Raw genomic sequence first — 19,083 nt, 5'->3', positions numbered from 1 at the left:
TTGTTGATGTAATATTTCCCCCCCCCCCCTCCCTAATTAGCAGATGTAACACTTACCCCTCTTAATTGGATAAAAATGTCCCTCATACCTTGACAATTATATTATATTCAATATATTTCAGTATTTTGTGCATTAAACTATTATGAAATTATTTTCTAGTTAAATTTTTTAATAATAAAGAATTTAAATTAAAAGTGGAGTATAAATTGATACACAATAAATATAATATAACCAACAGCTCATATATACTTTATAAAAGAAATTAAAAAATATATATGCTTAATCAAAAGTTCAATATATTTAGAAAAAAATAATAATTTACCAAATTAATAAAAACTTTTTATGATTTTTTTTTGTAGTTATTGTACTCATTCATTACTTAACTTTGAACCTTAAAATATAATAAAATTAATTATTTAATTCACTGATTATATTTTTTTATTATAATTAAAAGATATTTTTTTTAATTAAACTTAAATATAAATTATTAAAAAATCTTTGAACTAAATATACATATATATATATATATATAACATAAGGGCAATATTGTTCATAAATTTAATTTTAGGGGGCAAATGTTACATTAAGAATAGTTTAGGATGGCAAAGTGCATTTTACCCTTAATTTTTTATAGCTTATAAGATTTTATAAAAAAAAAAAAAGTTAGAAAATTTATTTTTTTTTTAAAGAGCTTATAAGATCCAAAACATATTGTTTTGAAAAAGTTAGAAAATTTATTTTTTTCTTAAAGAGCTTATAAGATCCAAAACATATTATTTTGAAATCTTATAAGCTCTTTAAGAAAAATAGTGGAGATTATAAGCTCTCTAACATCTTATAAGATATTTTTAGGAGCTTATAAGCTTAGCCAAACACCCTTTTAGTATAATTACACGTAAATTCCCTATAGTTTAGAAAATTACATCTAGGGTTTCTGATGTTTACTTTCGTCTAATAAATTAGTTCCATGTTAGTCAAAAATTTGCTGATATTAATAAAAAAAAATCTGAATGAAAATTTATATTTATCCTCGATTGACTTATTATTAACTTATTGCAGGTCAAAATATTTGTTTCCTTCTAAATTACCCTAGTAACGATGAAGATGTACCTTATCACTGAAAGCAATTGTCTCCGACTAAACTATTCTTATAACGGTGAAGTATACATCCTCACATTCATTAATACGTGAAAACATATGAGGGTAATTTGATCATAATAAAATTTATGTGACCAGCAATAAATCAGTAATAAGTCAACTAAGGATAAATATAGACTTTTTTCTGATTTTTTATTAGACGGAAGCAAACATTAGGGGTGTTAAATATAATTTTTCAAACCACATGGGATTTATGTATAATTACACCAACACTAGGGTTGGGGAATGTAATTATCCCAAATGTTTGAAGCCTTATAAATAAATTTGAGATAATTTATTCTAATCACATAAGATGTGTGGGTATTTATCTATTTGAGTTATCATAATTTATTTGAGTCACCGTTTGATGACCGAATCGAACCGATGTATATTATTTTATTAATTATATTATATTAAGTTATATTGTTATATATTTTACATTATATTATAATATAAATATAATATAATATAAATTAAAGACTGAAAGTAAAAGAGAAAAGAATGAATGAGAAGACGCAGTAAGGCTGAGACACCACTCCAGTTCTCCTTCTCCACTCTCTCCAGCGCAGCCACACCCACCAGCGACTCTCTCTCCTGCGACTTTGGTCTTCTTCTTCACGGTAGAAGAGAAACATCACACTTCGCTCAAGTAATTTTTCTTTCTTTATAAGTAGAAGAAATTTAAAAAAATTGATTTACAAGTTTTGCTTTGAAAATGTTTGATGAAATGACTAATAGAAAATTTTTAGGTTTTTTTGGTACACGAAGGATTTGATTGTTGTGGCTGAAAGTGGAACTATGAATTTGTGTCGATTAGTAGTTACAATTTGTGTTACATTTGTTAAGAATACACTGATATCCCACCAATTTTTCTTTCAATTAATTGTGAGGTTTGTGTTTTCTTCTGTACGATGTTTTCGAATTTTTTATCATAAATGGTGCATTTTAACTTTTCACCAAAATTGAAAAATATTAAAATTATTTATATATATATTTTATAAAAAAACGGTTTTTGATTTCTTAACTGAAAAAAAACTAACCGAGTTCGATTTAAATCGAACCGAACCGATAACCTTCACTTGGATTCGGTTCGATTAATCAAACTGAACAACCCTAACTTCCATGTTTACATCACAACTAGCATAATAAAATTAAGTTATCAGTGTTTGCTTGGCCTGCAATTCAACATACCAAGCTTGCATTTTGAGTGTAAACCCAATTTTTGTAGCCATTTAGCCCCATTTCTAATAATAACTTTTCATGTTTTGAATAACTTTTAAATATTTTACTATAAGAATGATCTTAGTTTTGAAATTTAGCTCAATCCGAGTTTATATGATAAATTATGAAATTATAAATTTAAATGTCATAATCATTTTTTTTAAAGTTAATTATGTTGAAATCAATGTTGTTGGCATAATATTTTTATGTAATAAATTGGCAATTAAAAGTTCAAATTAGTGATAATGGGGTTCCAAATTAAGGATCATAAAGGCTTTACAAATTTTCAAAATAATAAATCTACAATAAGCCAACACTAAATTTGAGTTTGAAGCATTTTCATATATTGTTTTTAAATTTTGGATTAGATGGATTGGGTCAAAGCATGTTCACTTACGATTTGTCATTAGACAAATATATATATCTCGGACAACAGAGCACCGATCGAATCGTAAGCCGCAATATTTGGTGCCATCTATGGAAACGAGACTATGTGTCCATCCCAAACTCCTTGTTTGGAGAGCTAATGATGTAGACAAACGTCTCATATTAGTTGCAAATTAAGAATTTGAGTGGTTTATAAATCTCAATACCTTCTCTTCTCAGTGAACCGTTTTTTTAGAACAAACCCGTAAGATTCGTATAAAGCCAAAACATTCAATATCTCACACGTATATATTTATTTTCGTTTCTTTATATATTTAGTCATTGTACATTTGTTAGGTACTTTGGTTTTCCATTTTCTTGCAGTCAACGTCGTCTATATAGATATTATGGATGAGAAGATCATCTTATCCATATCTAGATATTTCTGCTTATCGATTATAAAATGTTAATGTTTTAAAAAAAATGTATTTCTTACTTTAAATAATTTTCTTTATTTTATATAAAAGGAATGAATATTTTATTTGAAAACTATGTCACATCAACTTAGGTGTCTGATTAGATAAATACTGTGTAATTATCGAGAAATAGGCCCTTTTTTATATAAAAAAACTACAATTTCAGAGGATAATAGTTTGGACCCATAAACAACGACATGTTTTCTTATTTTTATTATAAAAAAACAAAATCCAAATTTTGACCAATTTAATCCATTAGGTTATTTAATTCGGGTTTTTTTTTTTAAGTATAGAGTTAAATATGTTTTAAGTATAAATAATATTTTCAAGGGTTAATCACACTTATCACCCTCTAAATATAGCCCGTATCGCAAATTTACCTCTGTTCAAAACATATCGAGGTCCATCTTACTTACGTGATTTTTATGACCGTTGGAATTTTTTTGGATATTTTTGCCCTCATAACACTATATGTGTTTGAATTGCTATGCACACTCGCACTAGAAAAAACATTACTGTTGGCTATAATATTAATAGTTATGACTTAAAATTATGGTAAATGACCACTATTAACTACAGTTAGATAAAATCGATGCAAAAAACTAGTTTTTCCATCATGAAAAAAAAAATTATTTGCTACGGTTAACGGCCCTGGTCAAATCATTTGCCACGACTTTTAGCCACCTTCTCAAAAATCAAGATCAACAACTGTTGTGTGACCGGAGTCAATAATTATTCGTTAAGACTATTTATTATGAATCATTGCAATTAATCGTAGTTAAGTGTTATAATTTTTCTAGTATTGCTCTGAAAAAATTAGGTTAATTGCATTAAAAAAATTACAATATATCTTTTTTTTTTCCTCTTAGGTTTAACTGTAAATTTTTTTTTAAAAAAAAAAGAAGAAGAAGAAAATATTAGTTTGAATTAAGTTGTTAGTCATTTTAGAAAATATTTAGTAGCAGCTCAAATTTCTAATCTCTTTGGAAATTTACAGAAGTCGTATTTTGTTAAATGTGATTTAATTCTGTATTTTATTTTACTAAAACAATGTGTCTTTTGAGCTGAATTTCTTTTTGTTGCAATTTAATATTCTCAAGCATCCCTATAAATTTCACTTGTTTAGGCATTAGAGGGCCGTAATTAAAACCTACGTAATATATTTTTTTTCCGATTTTTACTTCTTAGTGACCTCATTGATTTCACCGTAATTGAGACCTATCTAGTATTGTTCTTACAGACTTTTATGAGTGTAGGTTTGTTGGATTAGCTCGCCTACTGGCATCAGACTGAGTAATAGAATTAAACACGTGCAGTAATCCATAATTTCGGACATCGTATCAGTATTCGTATAAATACGATATATATATTGAAATTTGATATACATTTAAAACGAACATGAACAATGTTATTTTTGGCTCGACTCAAATTATTTATGATGTTGTTTAATATTGAATTGTTTATACATTAGTTGTGGTTGTGGATCATTAGGGACTCATTATATATAGCTAGTAGGGTAGACTTACTCTCAATTTAAGCCAAACAAGATAGCTATATGCCCATATAAGAGTGAGGCAAGGCATTAATTAGGGTTGGGTGCAAAATTGGACCATATTATTAGACATATAAGTCACATAATGTAGTTGTACTATCTATATCTATATATTAAGGAGTGATTACGACGTTTGAATTTACAATTTCATAATTAATTATTCAAATATATGTCGTAGCTAAGTTTTAAAATTAATTCCGTCCGTATGGGCAGTTAAGAAATTGAAAATTTATTCAACGGGCATCATGAGAAATTAGGTATAGAATAATTATGGTGGGATTAAAATCTATTAATTGTAACTTTTATTGAAATACAGTTCGGATGGAATTTCATTCAAAAGGCGTATTTTAAAAAGATGCTGAACAATACAAAAAACTGGATTTGAGACACTCAATGGTATGGCAGAACAAAGGCTCAGTATAAATATAAATCTGTATTCTGATTATTTTTTTTTCATAAGCACGTCATTATAATCAAGTAAATAGAATACCGATCTTAAAAAAAATTATACCTATATCGAGCGTGTCCCGTCTCCTAATTTTATAATAGAGTGAAGTATTTGTAGGAAAATAATGGAGTTAGGCAAATACTAGGAATACTATTTGCCAGATAGTCATTATTCCATGGGGAAAAAGATTTACAAAACTATTAATTGTTCCTATGTGAAAAATCTTTTGTAATAAATGAGTTGAGGAAGAATATTGCAAAATTTGGGAAGGATTTAATATGAAAATCTTGAATTTTTTGTTTGTTGTTGTATGTCTTTTTCTTTTTATAAAGTTGCAATTTGTAAATTGTTGGAGTGAAGATTGCAATAAAGGGTACAAATGCTTTATAAAGAAGATAAATTTGAGAAAAAAAAAATAAAATTAAGAAGTTTAAATTAGTCAACATCGACAAATTATTTTAAGATAAACTACAACGAGTTTTCTTGATATTTAACATAATTACAAGTATTTCACAGTTTCAAATTACCAATATCCCAATAAATTTAATGGTCGTCTAACAACTAGCTCAATCAATAAGTTTTTGTTAGATTTTTATTTATTCTTTTAAATTTTTTAAAAGAATTATTGATTAAGTGGACAATTTTTCACATTTCTTCATGCAACTCGTCCTACTTTTATAATTTTTCAAAATTTATAAATAAAAAATATTACAAGGGCAAAATAAACAATTTTAGACTTCCATCAAAAAATTATTTAATTTCATTAAGTATTAAGAGGTGTTGATAATTTTTCAAATAAGTTTGAAATATAAGGTAACTCGTTGTAATGTATTTTTTAACATTTTAATCAATTTTATCTCCGACTATTATGTATTTTAGGTATCCAGTATTTTCTATTATTTCTATAAAATATAATTTTTTTGTGAGAATCAAGTATATAGTATTACCAAATAAAGTTTGAGTTATTAAATTTAGGAAAATAGAGAAAATTTCCCATTGTGAAACTTGAAGACATGTTTTGAAAATTGAGTCTTGCAATATTCTATTTTATTGGGAAATAAGCTTAAAGTTTTGTGAGTCCACATTTTATTAGACTTTTGTATTTTTAGTAGTAAAAAATTTCTAATATGAGTTCACTTAAATTTTTAAAAGAATATGAGTTGAGTTAAATTAATATATATTTATATATATACACACACACTCTAAGTTTTATCACTCAAAATATTATTATTATTATTATTATTATTATGAACTATTAAAATTTAACATTTAACACAAACTATTCCCAACTTCACTTATGAGTATAATAGAGAATTATCAAGACAATTTAAATGCGATAAAGTATATTGATATTCTCTTAAGTTAGGCCAAAATACGTATTTTTTTTTTATAAAATTATAAGTATTTTACAAGTTATAGTTGTAATTACCACTGCATCTCTTATTCAAAGGCAAAGTTTACATAAACACTCTCTAAAATATTACAGTAATGCCCCAAAGAGGGTGTAACTGTAATTTTATAAAAAGACAGATGGTGTTTGTATATTTTAGTTTAACTTTATGATATCAATGTAATTTGGATATATTATTCTTGATTTGATACAATCCCAATATCTATACCTTAATATTAAGTGAGAGTACCATTTTGGTGTCTCACTGTTTATTGGTCTGCAAATTTGCATATTTTTTAATATTTTATTTATTTATTTATTTATTAATTTCCCCCACTGCTGCTCTTCTGTACTCTAAACGACTCTTCTAAACCCCCAAATTGTCCGCTCTTTTCAATTTTCACTAATTTAACTTTTTATAACTTTTTTTTTGTTTTAATATTTTTATTTTCTTTAATTAAAATATATTTTAAAAGTATGAATTATTTTTTAAAGTTTTTTATTTTATTATGCAGACTCTAAGTCTTAATTAATAACATGAGGAGAAAATAGGGAGGAAAATTCAAAAATAGTGGCAAAATGAGTTGGTTCTCAGGACGACGACGTTTGGTGGTGATTGAATCAGATATAAAAACCTTCGCTAGGGTTTATGTATGGTCTTAAAGAGAGAAGATACTGAAATTAATTTGCCCATTTGGATATGGCTTGGAGGCAAATCCTGACGTGGAGTAGAAGATTGTCCTCAGTCCCAGCGCATTCAGATCCTCTATCTGGGATTGCAAAATTCTCATCCAAATCCGGCCGTTATCTTGGTGAGAGTTTATGGGACGATCGTCTGATTACTCGTTTTTCTGCTTGTTTAGTGTATTGAATTTCTGTTTGAATGTTGTTTTTATGGAAATTAAGAAAATGGGTTGTGATTGTTTTGATTGAAATTTCAGTGAAAGTTGGGATACCAGAGTTCTTGAGTGGGGTGGGGAAAGGATTGGAGAAGCATGCGGAGAAGCTGGAATCTGAGATTGGAGGCTTGGAGAAGCTTCTAGTGACTCGGACTATTAAGCTCAAAAGGCTTGGAATCCCTTGCCAAGATGTAAGAAAAGTTGATTCTTTATGTGTTATGGGGGATATTAATTGGACGAGTTTGGAAAGTAGATATATTCAATTCAGAATTGGGGGAGTTGTCTGGTGTTCTATTGTTACTCAGTGTGGAGGTTCCGCCTGTGGTTTTTTACATGAATTTTAGTGTGTGCATTATGACCAGTTTTGATTGTTTATAGTTGTGGGATTGTTATAATATTGACTGCTGTCTTTGAATGATTTTTGGAGGTGGGTGTCCCATGATCTTGGGGAAATTGAAAGACCAGAAATCTCGGGGGGACAGCCTGTGATTTTTATATGTAGGATGTGTTTTTTTGTAGTCCGTCCAGTTTTGTGTTTCTGTATAATTCCTCTTGAGGGAATTTGTATGTGATGAATGCATCTCATTTTCATAGTTGGTCTAGTTTTTGTTGAGTCTTATCGTGGTGCTTAGCGGTTCATAGGGTCCAAGATTTTATTTGTTTTTTTGTCTTTGAAGTGTTATTACTTCTGATGAAGAAACATGTGTTGTCATTTGGTATGGTAATTGACTTGTAAAGATTTGCGCCAAAGTGTGATTTCTGAAGTTTAAGAAAAATAAAATATGAAGTAATTTAGATTACAAGGTCCTGATATTGAATGATGTTCTGATCCATATATTTTACTGTTCAGTTTAAGTGGTATAAAGCTGTCTTATAATGTGATTTCAAACTTTCAGCAATCATCAAAGCAAGTTTCTGTTGGTTCTTATGGTTTGCTATGTAATTGGATCGTTTTGTGGCAGTCATTAGGCTATTGATTCCATAACTTTTGGTGAGTCTATATATGTTGGTCAAAGTCTGGTCCCTGTAACAAAAGGTAAAAGTAAAGATAATTTTAGTTGAATTGAGTTGTTGATGCAGACCTGAACAATATTTTTCAATATGTCAATTTGGTCGAGCAATAAAAAAGACTGTGTCAAGGGAACTAGGGAAGTGCAATTGTTATTCCAAACTTATGATTTCAAAGAAGTAGAGATGGGAGTGCGGCTTTGGGTCAGGTTTAGGGATGCATGAATTTGTCCATAAAGGTTTTTAGAAGCTCCTCTTGGATCGGTTTATGGATGCATGAACTTGTTCATAGAATAAGGTTTTCAGAAGCTTCTATTAGCATGATTTACACTGAGTTCTTCCGTCTGAGCTGGTTTTGGTTCCCATTAGGAATTAGCCTTTACATATATTTGTGTAACTTTTAAATTTAATTAATTCTTGTTTGTGTGGACAAAGCAGCCCTTTGCTTTCCCCAACAGACTCAAATGGGAGAAGCAGCTGTCTTTACCTCATTGATATTTGTCTTAGATGAACAAATAAACCTACCATAATATGAACAAGTGACTTTTATTATTGAGTCAATAGTTCTACTTTTGGTCAAATGCCATGGAGCACCATCAGAAATTAAATGTGGGATCATGACGAGAACTGCTGTTCAGCACATTTATGTATTTCTTTCTTTCATGCTACTTATTAATCTTGCATGCCCTTAGCATCTCAGGTCGTGGTCCATCATTGTACTTTTCAGAAAAATATCATGCATTATATACAATTGTATTGATTTAGTTGTTGAGTGTACCAATTTATCCCTCTAAAGAGTGATCTGTTATCCTTGCTGTTCTCTTACGTGGGTGCTTGAGTTGTCCGTGTGATATGATACCTTTTCGCGAACTTGCTGAGTTCCGCCATACCTCCAACCAAAATATTAGCTATTCTTAATATTGAGTAAGCTCATGGATAGGAGTTACATTGTGACAATTTTCTCTTGTTTTTGCAGAGAAAGCTGATACTAAAGTACACCCACAAGTACAGGCTTGGTCTGTGGAGGCCTAGAGCTTAGGCCCTGAAATCTTGATGAATCATTGCCATGCAATTTGGATTCCGCTGGAGAGTGGTCAGCCGCTTACACCTACATGATGTAGTTTTTGTATTCTGAAACTCTCTTAGGGTTTAGGATTCAGGTTTTCCAGGGTTTACAACTCTACTGGGAAGTGAACATCTGTTTGCTAATGGACGCCTACTGGACTTGATCGTGGTATTCTGGGAAGTGAACATCTGTTTGCTAATGGACGCCTACTGGACTTGATCGTGGTATTCTGGAACTAACGCTGCATTCTGAGTCGTTTCTGAATTATCAATAACACCAGACTTTTGAACATATTAACATCGTTTGCCTTTCTGGTTTCCTTTTTGGCTGTTTTCATCTTTAATAGAAAGATTATTTTGAATTTTTTCATCACAGCGTATAGTGAGAAATTTATGTTTCACATGTCCCCAATTTTCAATGAATTCCTTTGAAGGTAAAAAGACACGTGCAGTTCTCTAGTCAGTAAAGAGCTCTTCTCTCAGGCACTAATAAATCTTTATTATTACTAATTGTCTATGTTGTCTCTGTTGGTGTATATTTGTTCGTTAAAGGAAAGCCTTACACCATTAAAGGAAAAAGAATTCACAATCAAAAACTGATGGGATCAAAAAAATCATACACTACAGCCATCATTTTTAACTTAAACTAAATCAAATCCTGGAGTAAAACTATGTTAAAAAAAAAGGTATAGATCTATTTTCTGATAGCTCTTGATTGAGTTAAACAAAATGCAACCCAGAATCCTACTCATGATATTCAATGCGAATATAAAAGGAGATAAAACCCCTTCGTTCTGGTTTATCAATTACACAGAAGCTCCCCTCAGACCCTTGACAAATCACCTCAAATCCATACATGAAACACCTACTTTACAAAATAACATGAAAATAGTTCCACTGGAGAACCCTCTTCTCATCGGACCTTTCTCTGTTTCTCGTACACAAAATTATTGCTATGTCATAAGATCCTGGAAGCTGCAAGAAATTAAGAAAACATAATCTATATATATTATATAATCAAGCTATGAAACGATTAGACACATCCACACCCTAAATGTTATCGACGTGTAGTGCACAATTTGTTTCAAGTATTTAGACATACCTCCAGAAAATTGAAGATACTAAAAAGTTAGACTTCCAAATGAAAAGAATATTAAGAAGATATAGGTGGTCGAATATACCAACACTAAATCCATGCAGTTTAAAGTCATGAGAAATGTTTCCTCAATCAAAGAAATAATGCATCATTTTCAGCCAACTCGAAAATTATATCATGCATCAACTGCAGTCAGAGGCACATGACTTCTGATTACCATTTGACAATAATAGAAGTTTCAGTATCCTGTTATTCAGATTAGGGCAGACTGACTTTATCCTTGCAGCCATAAGGTTTAAGTGGAAATATGAGAATGGGGAACGAGAGTAGGCAGTTGTTAAAGTTAAAACATGTTTGTTTATACATATTTTTATTGGAAATATATTAATTTGATACTAGTTCAATATAAAATACAATCTTATTAAACAATCCAAACATATTATCATTTTCCCATGAAAAACTTAAACAAAATGAAAAGCACATGTTTTCACTGGAAAAAGAAACCCAAGCAAATGATGGTTGAAGCTTACCGTATTGAAGAACGATTCTAAATAAAGAGACATTCGGGATGACATCATAACAGTGAAGAATCCGTAATGCCAAGAGAATTCTAGCAAACATTAATATATGAAAAAGCTTAATCATCAATTATTGAGTTAAACGAAATACAAGAGACGCTGCACTATATCACACATAATGGCAAATCAATGAGCTCATAGTATTCAAAAGAAGTTCTACCAAAGTGAAAATAACTTGATATGTTGGGTAATATAGAAACTATTGCTCTAGATGTAATGCACAACTACTGCATACACTAGTTAGATGCTTTACGCATAGTTGATGTCCACAAACCTCCCATCACTAATAATCATGTTATTTGGCATAGATCAGTTTGAAGGTTAAACAAGATATCAGGGGCTTACTTGGAAAGTTGGTGCACTGTCGCAATTGGCATTACACTCTTGAACCTAGGAGGCCTGAAAGTTCAACATTGGAAGATCATGTTATGCCATGATATATTACGAGGACAGTAACAGAAGAAAATCAGGAATGATGGTTTCTAATGAGAAGAAAACAATCCCTCTAATCTGTTTATCTCATAGCTTAGTATAGAAAGGACAATAATAAAACTTAAAGAAGCTTTACCAAAAAGATGAAACCGTTATGAAGAAGCTACTTTTTTTATATTTATTCAAATTGAGTAATTAATTCCCTTTAACTCTAAGAGACTATGAATTGGGCCAACAAGCAGGCTTAGTTTTATGAGCAATCAGATTACCCACTCATCATTTCCACCAATGCTGGTCCCTTTATTAAAAGTTAAGAATTTTATAAGTTGTGATAGACACAAAATTGATTCATGGTAAGCAACTGAGTTTTCATGCATGTCAACCCTGGTTCTTCCATAACTAGTTTTATAAATGCTTATTAAGCTTCGGGTTTGTTTCTTAGGAATGCTTGTACTTTTGATCCCAGAAATCCAAATTTAGAAGTCACTTTGCTGCTAGATTAGATGCAGGCTTTACTCCAGGTCATTGTTAGCCAAGAAATGTAGGAGATATCTGCCATCAATTAGCTAGTATGTGGTGGTTCTAGTGGCTAAGTAGCTATGGACTACTGATCCTTCTGATTCTGCTTGGAGGAACAGGGCACTAAAGAATGAATTATATTCCAAGTTTCCAACATAATGCACATTTTGAGGCAGAAGGAAACAACTGTGGATTCAGATAGTGCAAGAGTGAAAAAGTAAATACGAGATTTGAGAAACGCTCATCGGGTTGACAGAAATTCAACAAGTAACAAGCATATGAATGAATTTTAGCAATGAAAATCAAATGGTCAAGCATGCAAACACCGAAGATATTACCTTGAAAGATGATCACCAGAAAGAAAATTATGGTCACCAAAAGGGCGATAATATTACTACTCAATGATGATGTCTTCTCCTTTTTCATTTTCTTCAAGGTTCTGGTTCTTCCCATCCTTTTACGTTTCAAATTGAGCTCCGAGATTTCCTTCAGCAGCTTCATATCAGAAGCATCCAACAAGGGACCTTTAGGAGGACGAGGAGGCTTTGCAGAACCATGCTTTTTAGGCCTTTCCTTATCAATTGTCTTAACATAATTTATCATCTCTTCCCTAAACTTCTGCAACTGCTCCTCTTTTGTGGCAGAAATCTCATCAGATGTTTTAAATTTTCCATATGAACTTGAAGAATCTACACCTTTCTTAGACTCATGCAATAACTCTGAACTTACAAAACCACTCCTTATCTTAGTCAAGAGATTCTCTGAACTCTCACAACTCAAGCATTTTGTTGTTTCTTCCTCACTTGTTGTTCCCCCACTCTCCAAGTCAATGTCAAAATCTGAATTACTTCCGCTTGAATATACTGGATCCATGCTCCAAAATCTCTTTAGGGATCTATATCTAACAGGGCCACAATGACTAATTGACAAAGTTATCCTCAACAGAAAAAACTCTAAGATAATCACATTTGAGCTAACAGGGATACTGCAGTAACATATGAACTTTTCTTCAACTGCAAAAACTAATAGCTTCAGAAATATCTCAGATCTAAGCTAATAATGCAAACAATTGATAGATATACTTCATAGCTCTTACATATCTCAAAATGCACATGTCCACAATGCAGTGTTTGGACTTGATAATACTGTTTGTAAGGCAAGAATCCCCATCAAGAACTTCTCCGTGCAACAAATACAGCAGCAGAAAACTACAAGTTCCTAAAATCAAACAAAACCCAAAACAGATAAACAAAACAAAGAAGATAAACATAGCTGAGCCCATTAAGCAGCTGGAACCAATAAATTACCAAAACCTAAAGAAAGAAAAAGAGATACCCTTTAACTATTAACTTTCTTTCACTTGCTAGAAACAAAATGAAGGTTTGAATCCTTTCACAAACTTCAGTAAGATTTTAGATTACAATCTAACTTCAGACTTTTCCTTCAAAAACTTATGAGAAAAACAGAATTCCCAAACTCTTCCGAACACTTCCTCCAGAAACCAAATTGCGGAAAAACAAAAACACAAAGGAAAAGATAAGCTGCGCAAACCAAAAAAAGGGCACTGAACAAAAATGCAAGTCAAATACAACAGAAATCGAGAAGGTGAAACCATGTGTAAGTGTAAGCTCTTCAATACCAACAGAAAATGCGCATGTACAAATGCATGAAACGCTTATATGTGTAATCCGCGTGAAGCAAAAAAAAAGAACGTACAATTGATTTCGGAGGCGGACATGCTGTAGAAGAAATGGGTGGAAATCTCGAAGGGTTTGAATGTTGGGAATTTGATCTGGTCAATGTTCTTATGTTGTTTCTTCGATTGTCGTACTCAAAATCCCCCCAAAAAGAAAAAACAAATTGATAATACAAGGGATTGTTTGGTTGGGTGTGCAATTCCTGCTTGGCATTATCGCACGGATCAGCTGTTCTTATTTGTATATGTTTTCATTTTTTAATTTTCAATTTTTTTAAAAAAATATGTATGTTTAGATATATTTTTATTAATCAATGAGGCCTATTTTAATTGGCAAAAACAAGAGGTCTAGCTTAGTTAGCGAAAATGAGGCACCATGACCTTTAAGTTTATGAATTTGAACCCCACTTTATGCATAGGACGACGTTTCTACTGTATAATATGTGTTGGTTAGATTTAATATATTAAGCTTGGGATGTTGTTTATATTGTAATGGTATTTGTTAGATATAAATATTCAATATGAGTTATTGTAATCGATTTATTTCAATGAATAGTAGTTCATTGCTCTTATTTTTTTTTTAAAAAAAAATGTATTCTTATTAAAAATATTAATTTGACGTCACAATTTAATCTAAAATAAGATAAATTACAATGAGTCTTTTTTATGTTTAGCATAATTATAAATACCTCTTATTGTTTGAAAAATTATCAATAACCCTTAATTTTAAGGGTCATCTAACAACTAGCGTAATTGATTAGTCTCCATTAGGTTTCTTCCATTTTTCGAGGTGAAAACTATTAATTATAATTTTATTTATTTTTTAAAAAAAATAATTATTTTTTATAATTTAAGTGGATACTCTTTTTTTTTTTTCAAAATTTTCCATCCATCTCGTCCAATAATTTTTAATATTTTAATTTTTAAAGAAAAATACAACAAGGGTGAAATTGATAATTCCAAACCATCATCTACAGATTATACAATTTCATTAAACATTATAAGGTATTTGTAATCTTTTAAACAATAATGGGGTATTTGTAATTATATTAAACTTTAGAGCGCTCATTGTAGTTTATTATATAAAATACAATTCCATTAATAATCCAAACATATTCTCAAATCTCACGAAAAAATTTGTACAAAATCAAAAAACACATATTTTCACTGAAAATTAGAAATAAATTAATAGATACTTTCAATAAAAATCAAATTATAAATAACGATTAAATACTAAATTACGATAAATTCAAATCAGGTGAAATAGATACATTTTATGTGACTCGAACCCATAAGTTAAGCTGAAATCCCATTTTTAGCTTCTATTTATCTTATTAAATAAAAAAAAATTGCATTTGTCTTTTTGTGTTTTCAATTGAAGAAAGTGAGATATTTATATTATTATAAAGAAAACCCTTTGATCGTACTATTTTTTGATTGCCTCGATTACCCTTTAGTTCATTCTATTTTTTTTAAAAAAAAAACAAATAAAATTCCACAATAGTAATTTAAATATTTTTCTATTTTTTTTTATAATTAATTTTTTTTCCCTTTCAACCACTACTCTATATCTCTCGACCCGCTACCCTATATTTCCTTTCACTTTTTTTATATTTTCTTTTTCACTCACAAATTTTTATTTTTTTAAATAAATTCATAAGTTATAATTTATTTTTTTGTCTCTCACTTTGCCCTACAAATATTTCTTGTCACATATTTCTTTGTTACTTCTTACCTTAAACTACGTTTATATCTTTTTATATTTTTTTTTCTTAATTGCATACGATAATTCCTTTTACATGCTCGCAAAAATCAAGTGCAACAACGACTAGTAAATAAAATACGGCAAACAATCCTTTATCCTCGTGCAAACAGTAGGGGTCATATGTTGCACTTTTGGAATACAATTTTTTTTTTTTATTTTAAAGAACTAATTTAATCCTATTATGTATTTTTTCAGGCGAGAATTTTAATCTTGTTCAAATTAAAATTTATAATTTGGTCATGTAATTTTGAACATTATGACAATTTTGGAAATTTTCAGCTCCAAAAATTAACGTCATCAACCATGTCAATACCTAAATTGGGGCTTCCACCAAATTTGATGACTTGATAGTCCATCATTTTTATGTTTTTTTAGAAAATGACTTTGCAAAAATCAATTACCACTTGATGATATGACAATTTTTTCCGAGTTGCAATTTTCTTTCTGTCAAATTATTTCTAGAAAAAAAAAACACATATGAATTGTCACGTCATCTAAATTTATCGAAACCCAATATAAATATTGAAATAACTAAAAAAAACTGAATTTATTATAATTTTTAAAATTATAAAATTAAATTATTAATTTTAATTTGAAGAGGATCAAAATTTTAAACATCTAATTTACGGGACTAAAATTTCAACCAGCCCTTAGTAGTGAACAATTAAACTAGAGTGCGTTTCGAAGCCGTCCATGTCAATAAGATGATTAATTTAAATGTAACACTTTTGTTACTTGTCAAATTTTAATTAGTGGGTACAAAAGGCAGTCATCATTATTATTAATGGATAAAAAGACGATTTTGATGTCGCACTTGGTGTGTTGGAGAATTCAGAGAAAATCGTAAGATAAAGTGATCATTTAATTCCAGAGTATGGTTATTAGGGGTCCCCTCGTGACCATAATTTTCAAAGTCTTCCACCATAATTTAAGGATAATTATACTCTCTTTCTCGAAATTTGGTGAAATTATACGTAAATCTCATATGGTTTGAAAAATTATATTTAGTACTTTTGAGATTTGCTTCCGTCTAATAAATAAGTCCGTTCGTTAGTCAAAATTTACCAAATTTATTTATATTAACAAAGAAGGTGAATGAAAATTGATATTTTACCATCGATTGACTTATTACAGGTCAAATAATTTTTTTTCAACTAAACTAACCTTATAACATTGAAGATATACCTTCTCTCATTTATTAACACGTGAAGACGTATAAGGGTAATTTGATCATAAAAATATTTATTTGATCTGCAGTAATAAGTTAATTGGAAGTAAATAAGATTTTTTCCCAATTAATATCAGCAATATCTATATTTACCCCCCAATATTACTAATTTATTCCAAATCAATTAAATCTTTTTATGATCAAATTGCCCTTATACATTTTCACGCATTAATGTACGTGATGAGACATATCTTCACTATAAGGGTAGTTTAGTCAGAAATAAATTATTTGACCTGCAATAAGCCAATAATAAGTTAAATCGAAGGTAAATATTAATTTTTATTTAGTTGTTTTGCTCAATACCAATAAATTCAGTCAATTTTGAATAACGGAGGGACTTATTTGTTAGACAAAAATAAATATCAAGAATGTTAGATAAAATTTTTACAGTGAATTTACGTGTAATTGCACCAACTTTAGAAGATGAGAGTGTAACTATCCCGAATTAATTAATAAAATTATATTAAATATTAAATTGTAATGTCAAATTAATATATTAAACGTAAAGAAACAGACACTAATTAATTCAGAGCAGCAATAATGGGAGAACTTTTATTCAAATTAATAATACAATAAATATAATTATGTGTACTCATAAGACCTTATTTAATTTTTCAATAGGGAGTGTTTGGCTAGATTTATTTAAAACAACTAAAATATATATTTATAGGGTTAAACCATTTTGGACCCTTGTGATATATCAAAATATAAAAAAAAAACCCTGTGAAATTCTTAATATAAAAAATAACCCTTATGTTACAAATAAATAATCACACTGCCCCTAATCAATTTGCATCTATCTTTTTTAAACAATGACTAAAATACCCTTTCTAATCAACCGGTCAAACTAGGTCTATTAATATATAATTATTTTAATTTATAATTATATAATTGTAATTTATAAAAAAAATTCAAAATACACCTGCCTCCTCCCCCCACCTCCACATTTTTCCCCACCGCCCGCCATGTTCTTCCTCCACCCCCACCTGCTTCGTCCCCACCCCTCTCGCCTCCAACACCCCTTCCCTCCCCAACTGCGCATCTGGGCGATCGCATCGCCTTTGCAGATGAAATTAGTTATAGGAATTTATGAATTAAATGTGTTGAGTTTTTGAATTTGGGGACCATTTTGAATATTTAGTGAAAATATGTCAAATTTTCATAATTTTGAAAAGAATTTAATAATATCATAAAGCAAGTCTTAAATGTGTTAAATTCTATATTTTATTTGATTATAGGTATAATTTCGTGGATCGTAGAACATATTTTAATTTATAGAAACAATAACACCCTCGAGTTTTGCTCAAATCGCCATCTTCATCAAGAATTAATATAATATATATATATATATATATATATGAAAATAATGAAAGGTAATTGATAATATTCATAGATAACTTAATTAAAGCTGATTAAAAAAGGCAGGCACACACATTACACAACACACACACACATTACACACAGTTGCATAGAAGAAATTGATTAAACCCACTAGCTCATCATCAAACCCTTCAACATTTCTCAATGAGCAGCTTATGCCCAATCTTGTAAGAAGCAAACGCATCAATGCACGCATACTCAACTTGTGCTTCATTCAGCACTCTCGCCTCCCAATTACTCATGCACACATGCTTAGGTTTCCTCATCCTCAGCCCGCACACTTCCCACGCCAGATCCTTCAGTCCCGGCCGCCGGAACCTCCCCGGCCACCTCTCCTTCGCCGCCTCCCGAATATCTCTGCTGCTGCCGCACTCCAGCCCGTACTCGTTCTTCAGCTTCAGAACGTCGTCTCCCACTTCGATCCCCACGAAGGTGAAGTTCGGGTCGAGAAGAAAGCCCGAGATTGATCCCGGGATTTCGTCCATGTAGAAGAGCTGGAGGATCAAGCACTTGCGGTCTATGCAGAGCTGGAGAGTGGCTGATTTGTTGCTCATGGAACACGGCGGGGCTCCCGCCGTACAGGGAGGTGATCTCTTCCACCCATTGGGTGGCGGTGGCGGACTTGTCAGTCACGGTGGTCTCGATGGTGGCTCCGCCGAAGGTTACGTAGTATTTGGAGGTTGTGGGGTTGAATGTTATGGCGGAGGGATTCGTGGTTTGAGTTCTGAACATCATGTTTGTGCTCTTGACGAGGTACAATGTTGTTTTTGTTGGGGGTATGTGATGTTTTAGGGTGCTGGATATATATATATACCTACGAATTTGCA

The 19,083-nt window shown here is 30.6% G+C and overlaps 3 protein-coding genes across 5 annotated transcripts; 1 reads left to right on the top strand and 2 right to left on the bottom strand.

The window, feature by feature from the left end:
* On the top strand, positions 7,240-9,963 carry LOC105172440. The gene is made up of 3 exons (XM_011093867.2): positions 7,240-7,402; positions 7,532-7,680; positions 9,474-9,963. Exons 1-3 carry the CDS (start codon positions 7,291-7,293, stop codon positions 9,534-9,536), a joined length of 324 nt encoding a protein of 107 aa, XP_011092169.1. The 5' UTR covers positions 7,240-7,290; the 3' UTR covers positions 9,537-9,963.
* LOC105172439 lies at positions 10,233-14,059 on the bottom strand. 3 transcript variants are annotated; one of them, XM_011093863.2, is made up of 5 exons: positions 13,904-14,059; positions 13,284-13,405; positions 12,526-13,106; positions 11,582-11,635; positions 10,233-10,537 (listed from the first exon to the last, which is right to left on the bottom strand). In XM_011093863.2, the coding sequence occupies exons 3-4, from the start codon at positions 13,058-13,060 to the stop codon at positions 11,613-11,615; spliced, it is 558 nt and encodes a 185-aa protein (XP_011092165.1). In that variant the 5' UTR covers positions 13,061-13,106; positions 13,284-13,405; positions 13,904-14,059; the 3' UTR covers positions 10,233-10,537; positions 11,582-11,612. The 3 variants fall into 3 exon arrangements, with proteins under 3 accessions (XP_011092165.1, XP_011092167.1, XP_020553017.1); XM_011093865.2 differs by having other exon boundaries at positions 12,526-13,088; XM_020697358.1 differs by lacking the exon at positions 13,904-14,059 and adding an exon at positions 13,523-13,879 and having other exon boundaries at positions 12,526-13,405.
* LOC105172438 (Werner Syndrome-like exonuclease) lies at positions 18,320-19,083 on the bottom strand. The gene has a single exon (XM_011093860.2). The coding sequence runs from the start codon at positions 18,808-18,810 to the stop codon at positions 18,388-18,390; it is 423 nt and encodes a 140-aa protein (XP_011092162.1). The 5' UTR covers positions 18,811-19,083; the 3' UTR covers positions 18,320-18,387.

The sequence above is a fragment of the Sesamum indicum genome, linkage group LG10 (assembly GCF_000512975.1).
Source record: "Sesamum indicum cultivar Zhongzhi No. 13 linkage group LG10, S_indicum_v1.0, whole genome shotgun sequence".
Lineage (NCBI taxonomy): Eukaryota > Viridiplantae > Streptophyta > Magnoliopsida > Lamiales > Pedaliaceae > Sesamum > Sesamum indicum.
Note: the sequence above shows the minus strand (reverse complement) of the source record. Positions and strands in the feature narration are given on the sequence as shown.

What these genes read in the sequence shown, in the direction of transcription:
- LOC105172440 (XM_011093867.2), top strand. Translation starts at nt 7,291, where the DNA reads ATGGCTTGGAGGCAAATCCTGACGTGGAGTAGAAGATTGTCCTCAGTC. An exon ending in CAAATCCGGCCGTTATCTTG is followed by an intron (nt 7,403 to 7,531) that starts GTGAGAGTTTAT and finishes TTGAAATTTCAG; the next exon opens with TGAAAGTTGGGATACCAGAG. An exon ending in TTGGAATCCCTTGCCAAGAT is followed by an intron (nt 7,681 to 9,473) that starts GTAAGAAAAGTT and finishes TTGTTTTTGCAG; the next exon opens with AGAAAGCTGATACTAAAGTA.
- LOC105172439 (XM_011093863.2), bottom strand. Translation starts at nt 13,060, where the DNA reads ATGGATCCAGTATATTCAAGCGGAAGTAATTCAGATTTTGACATTGAC. An exon ending in TCTGGTGATCATCTTTCAAG is followed by an intron (nt 11,636 to 12,525) that starts GTAATATCTTCG and finishes TTGAACTTTCAG; the next exon opens with GCCTCCTAGGTTCAAGAGTG.
- LOC105172438 (XM_011093860.2), bottom strand. Translation starts at nt 18,810, where the DNA reads ATGAGCAACAAATCAGCCACTCTCCAGCTCTGCATAGACCGCAAGTGC.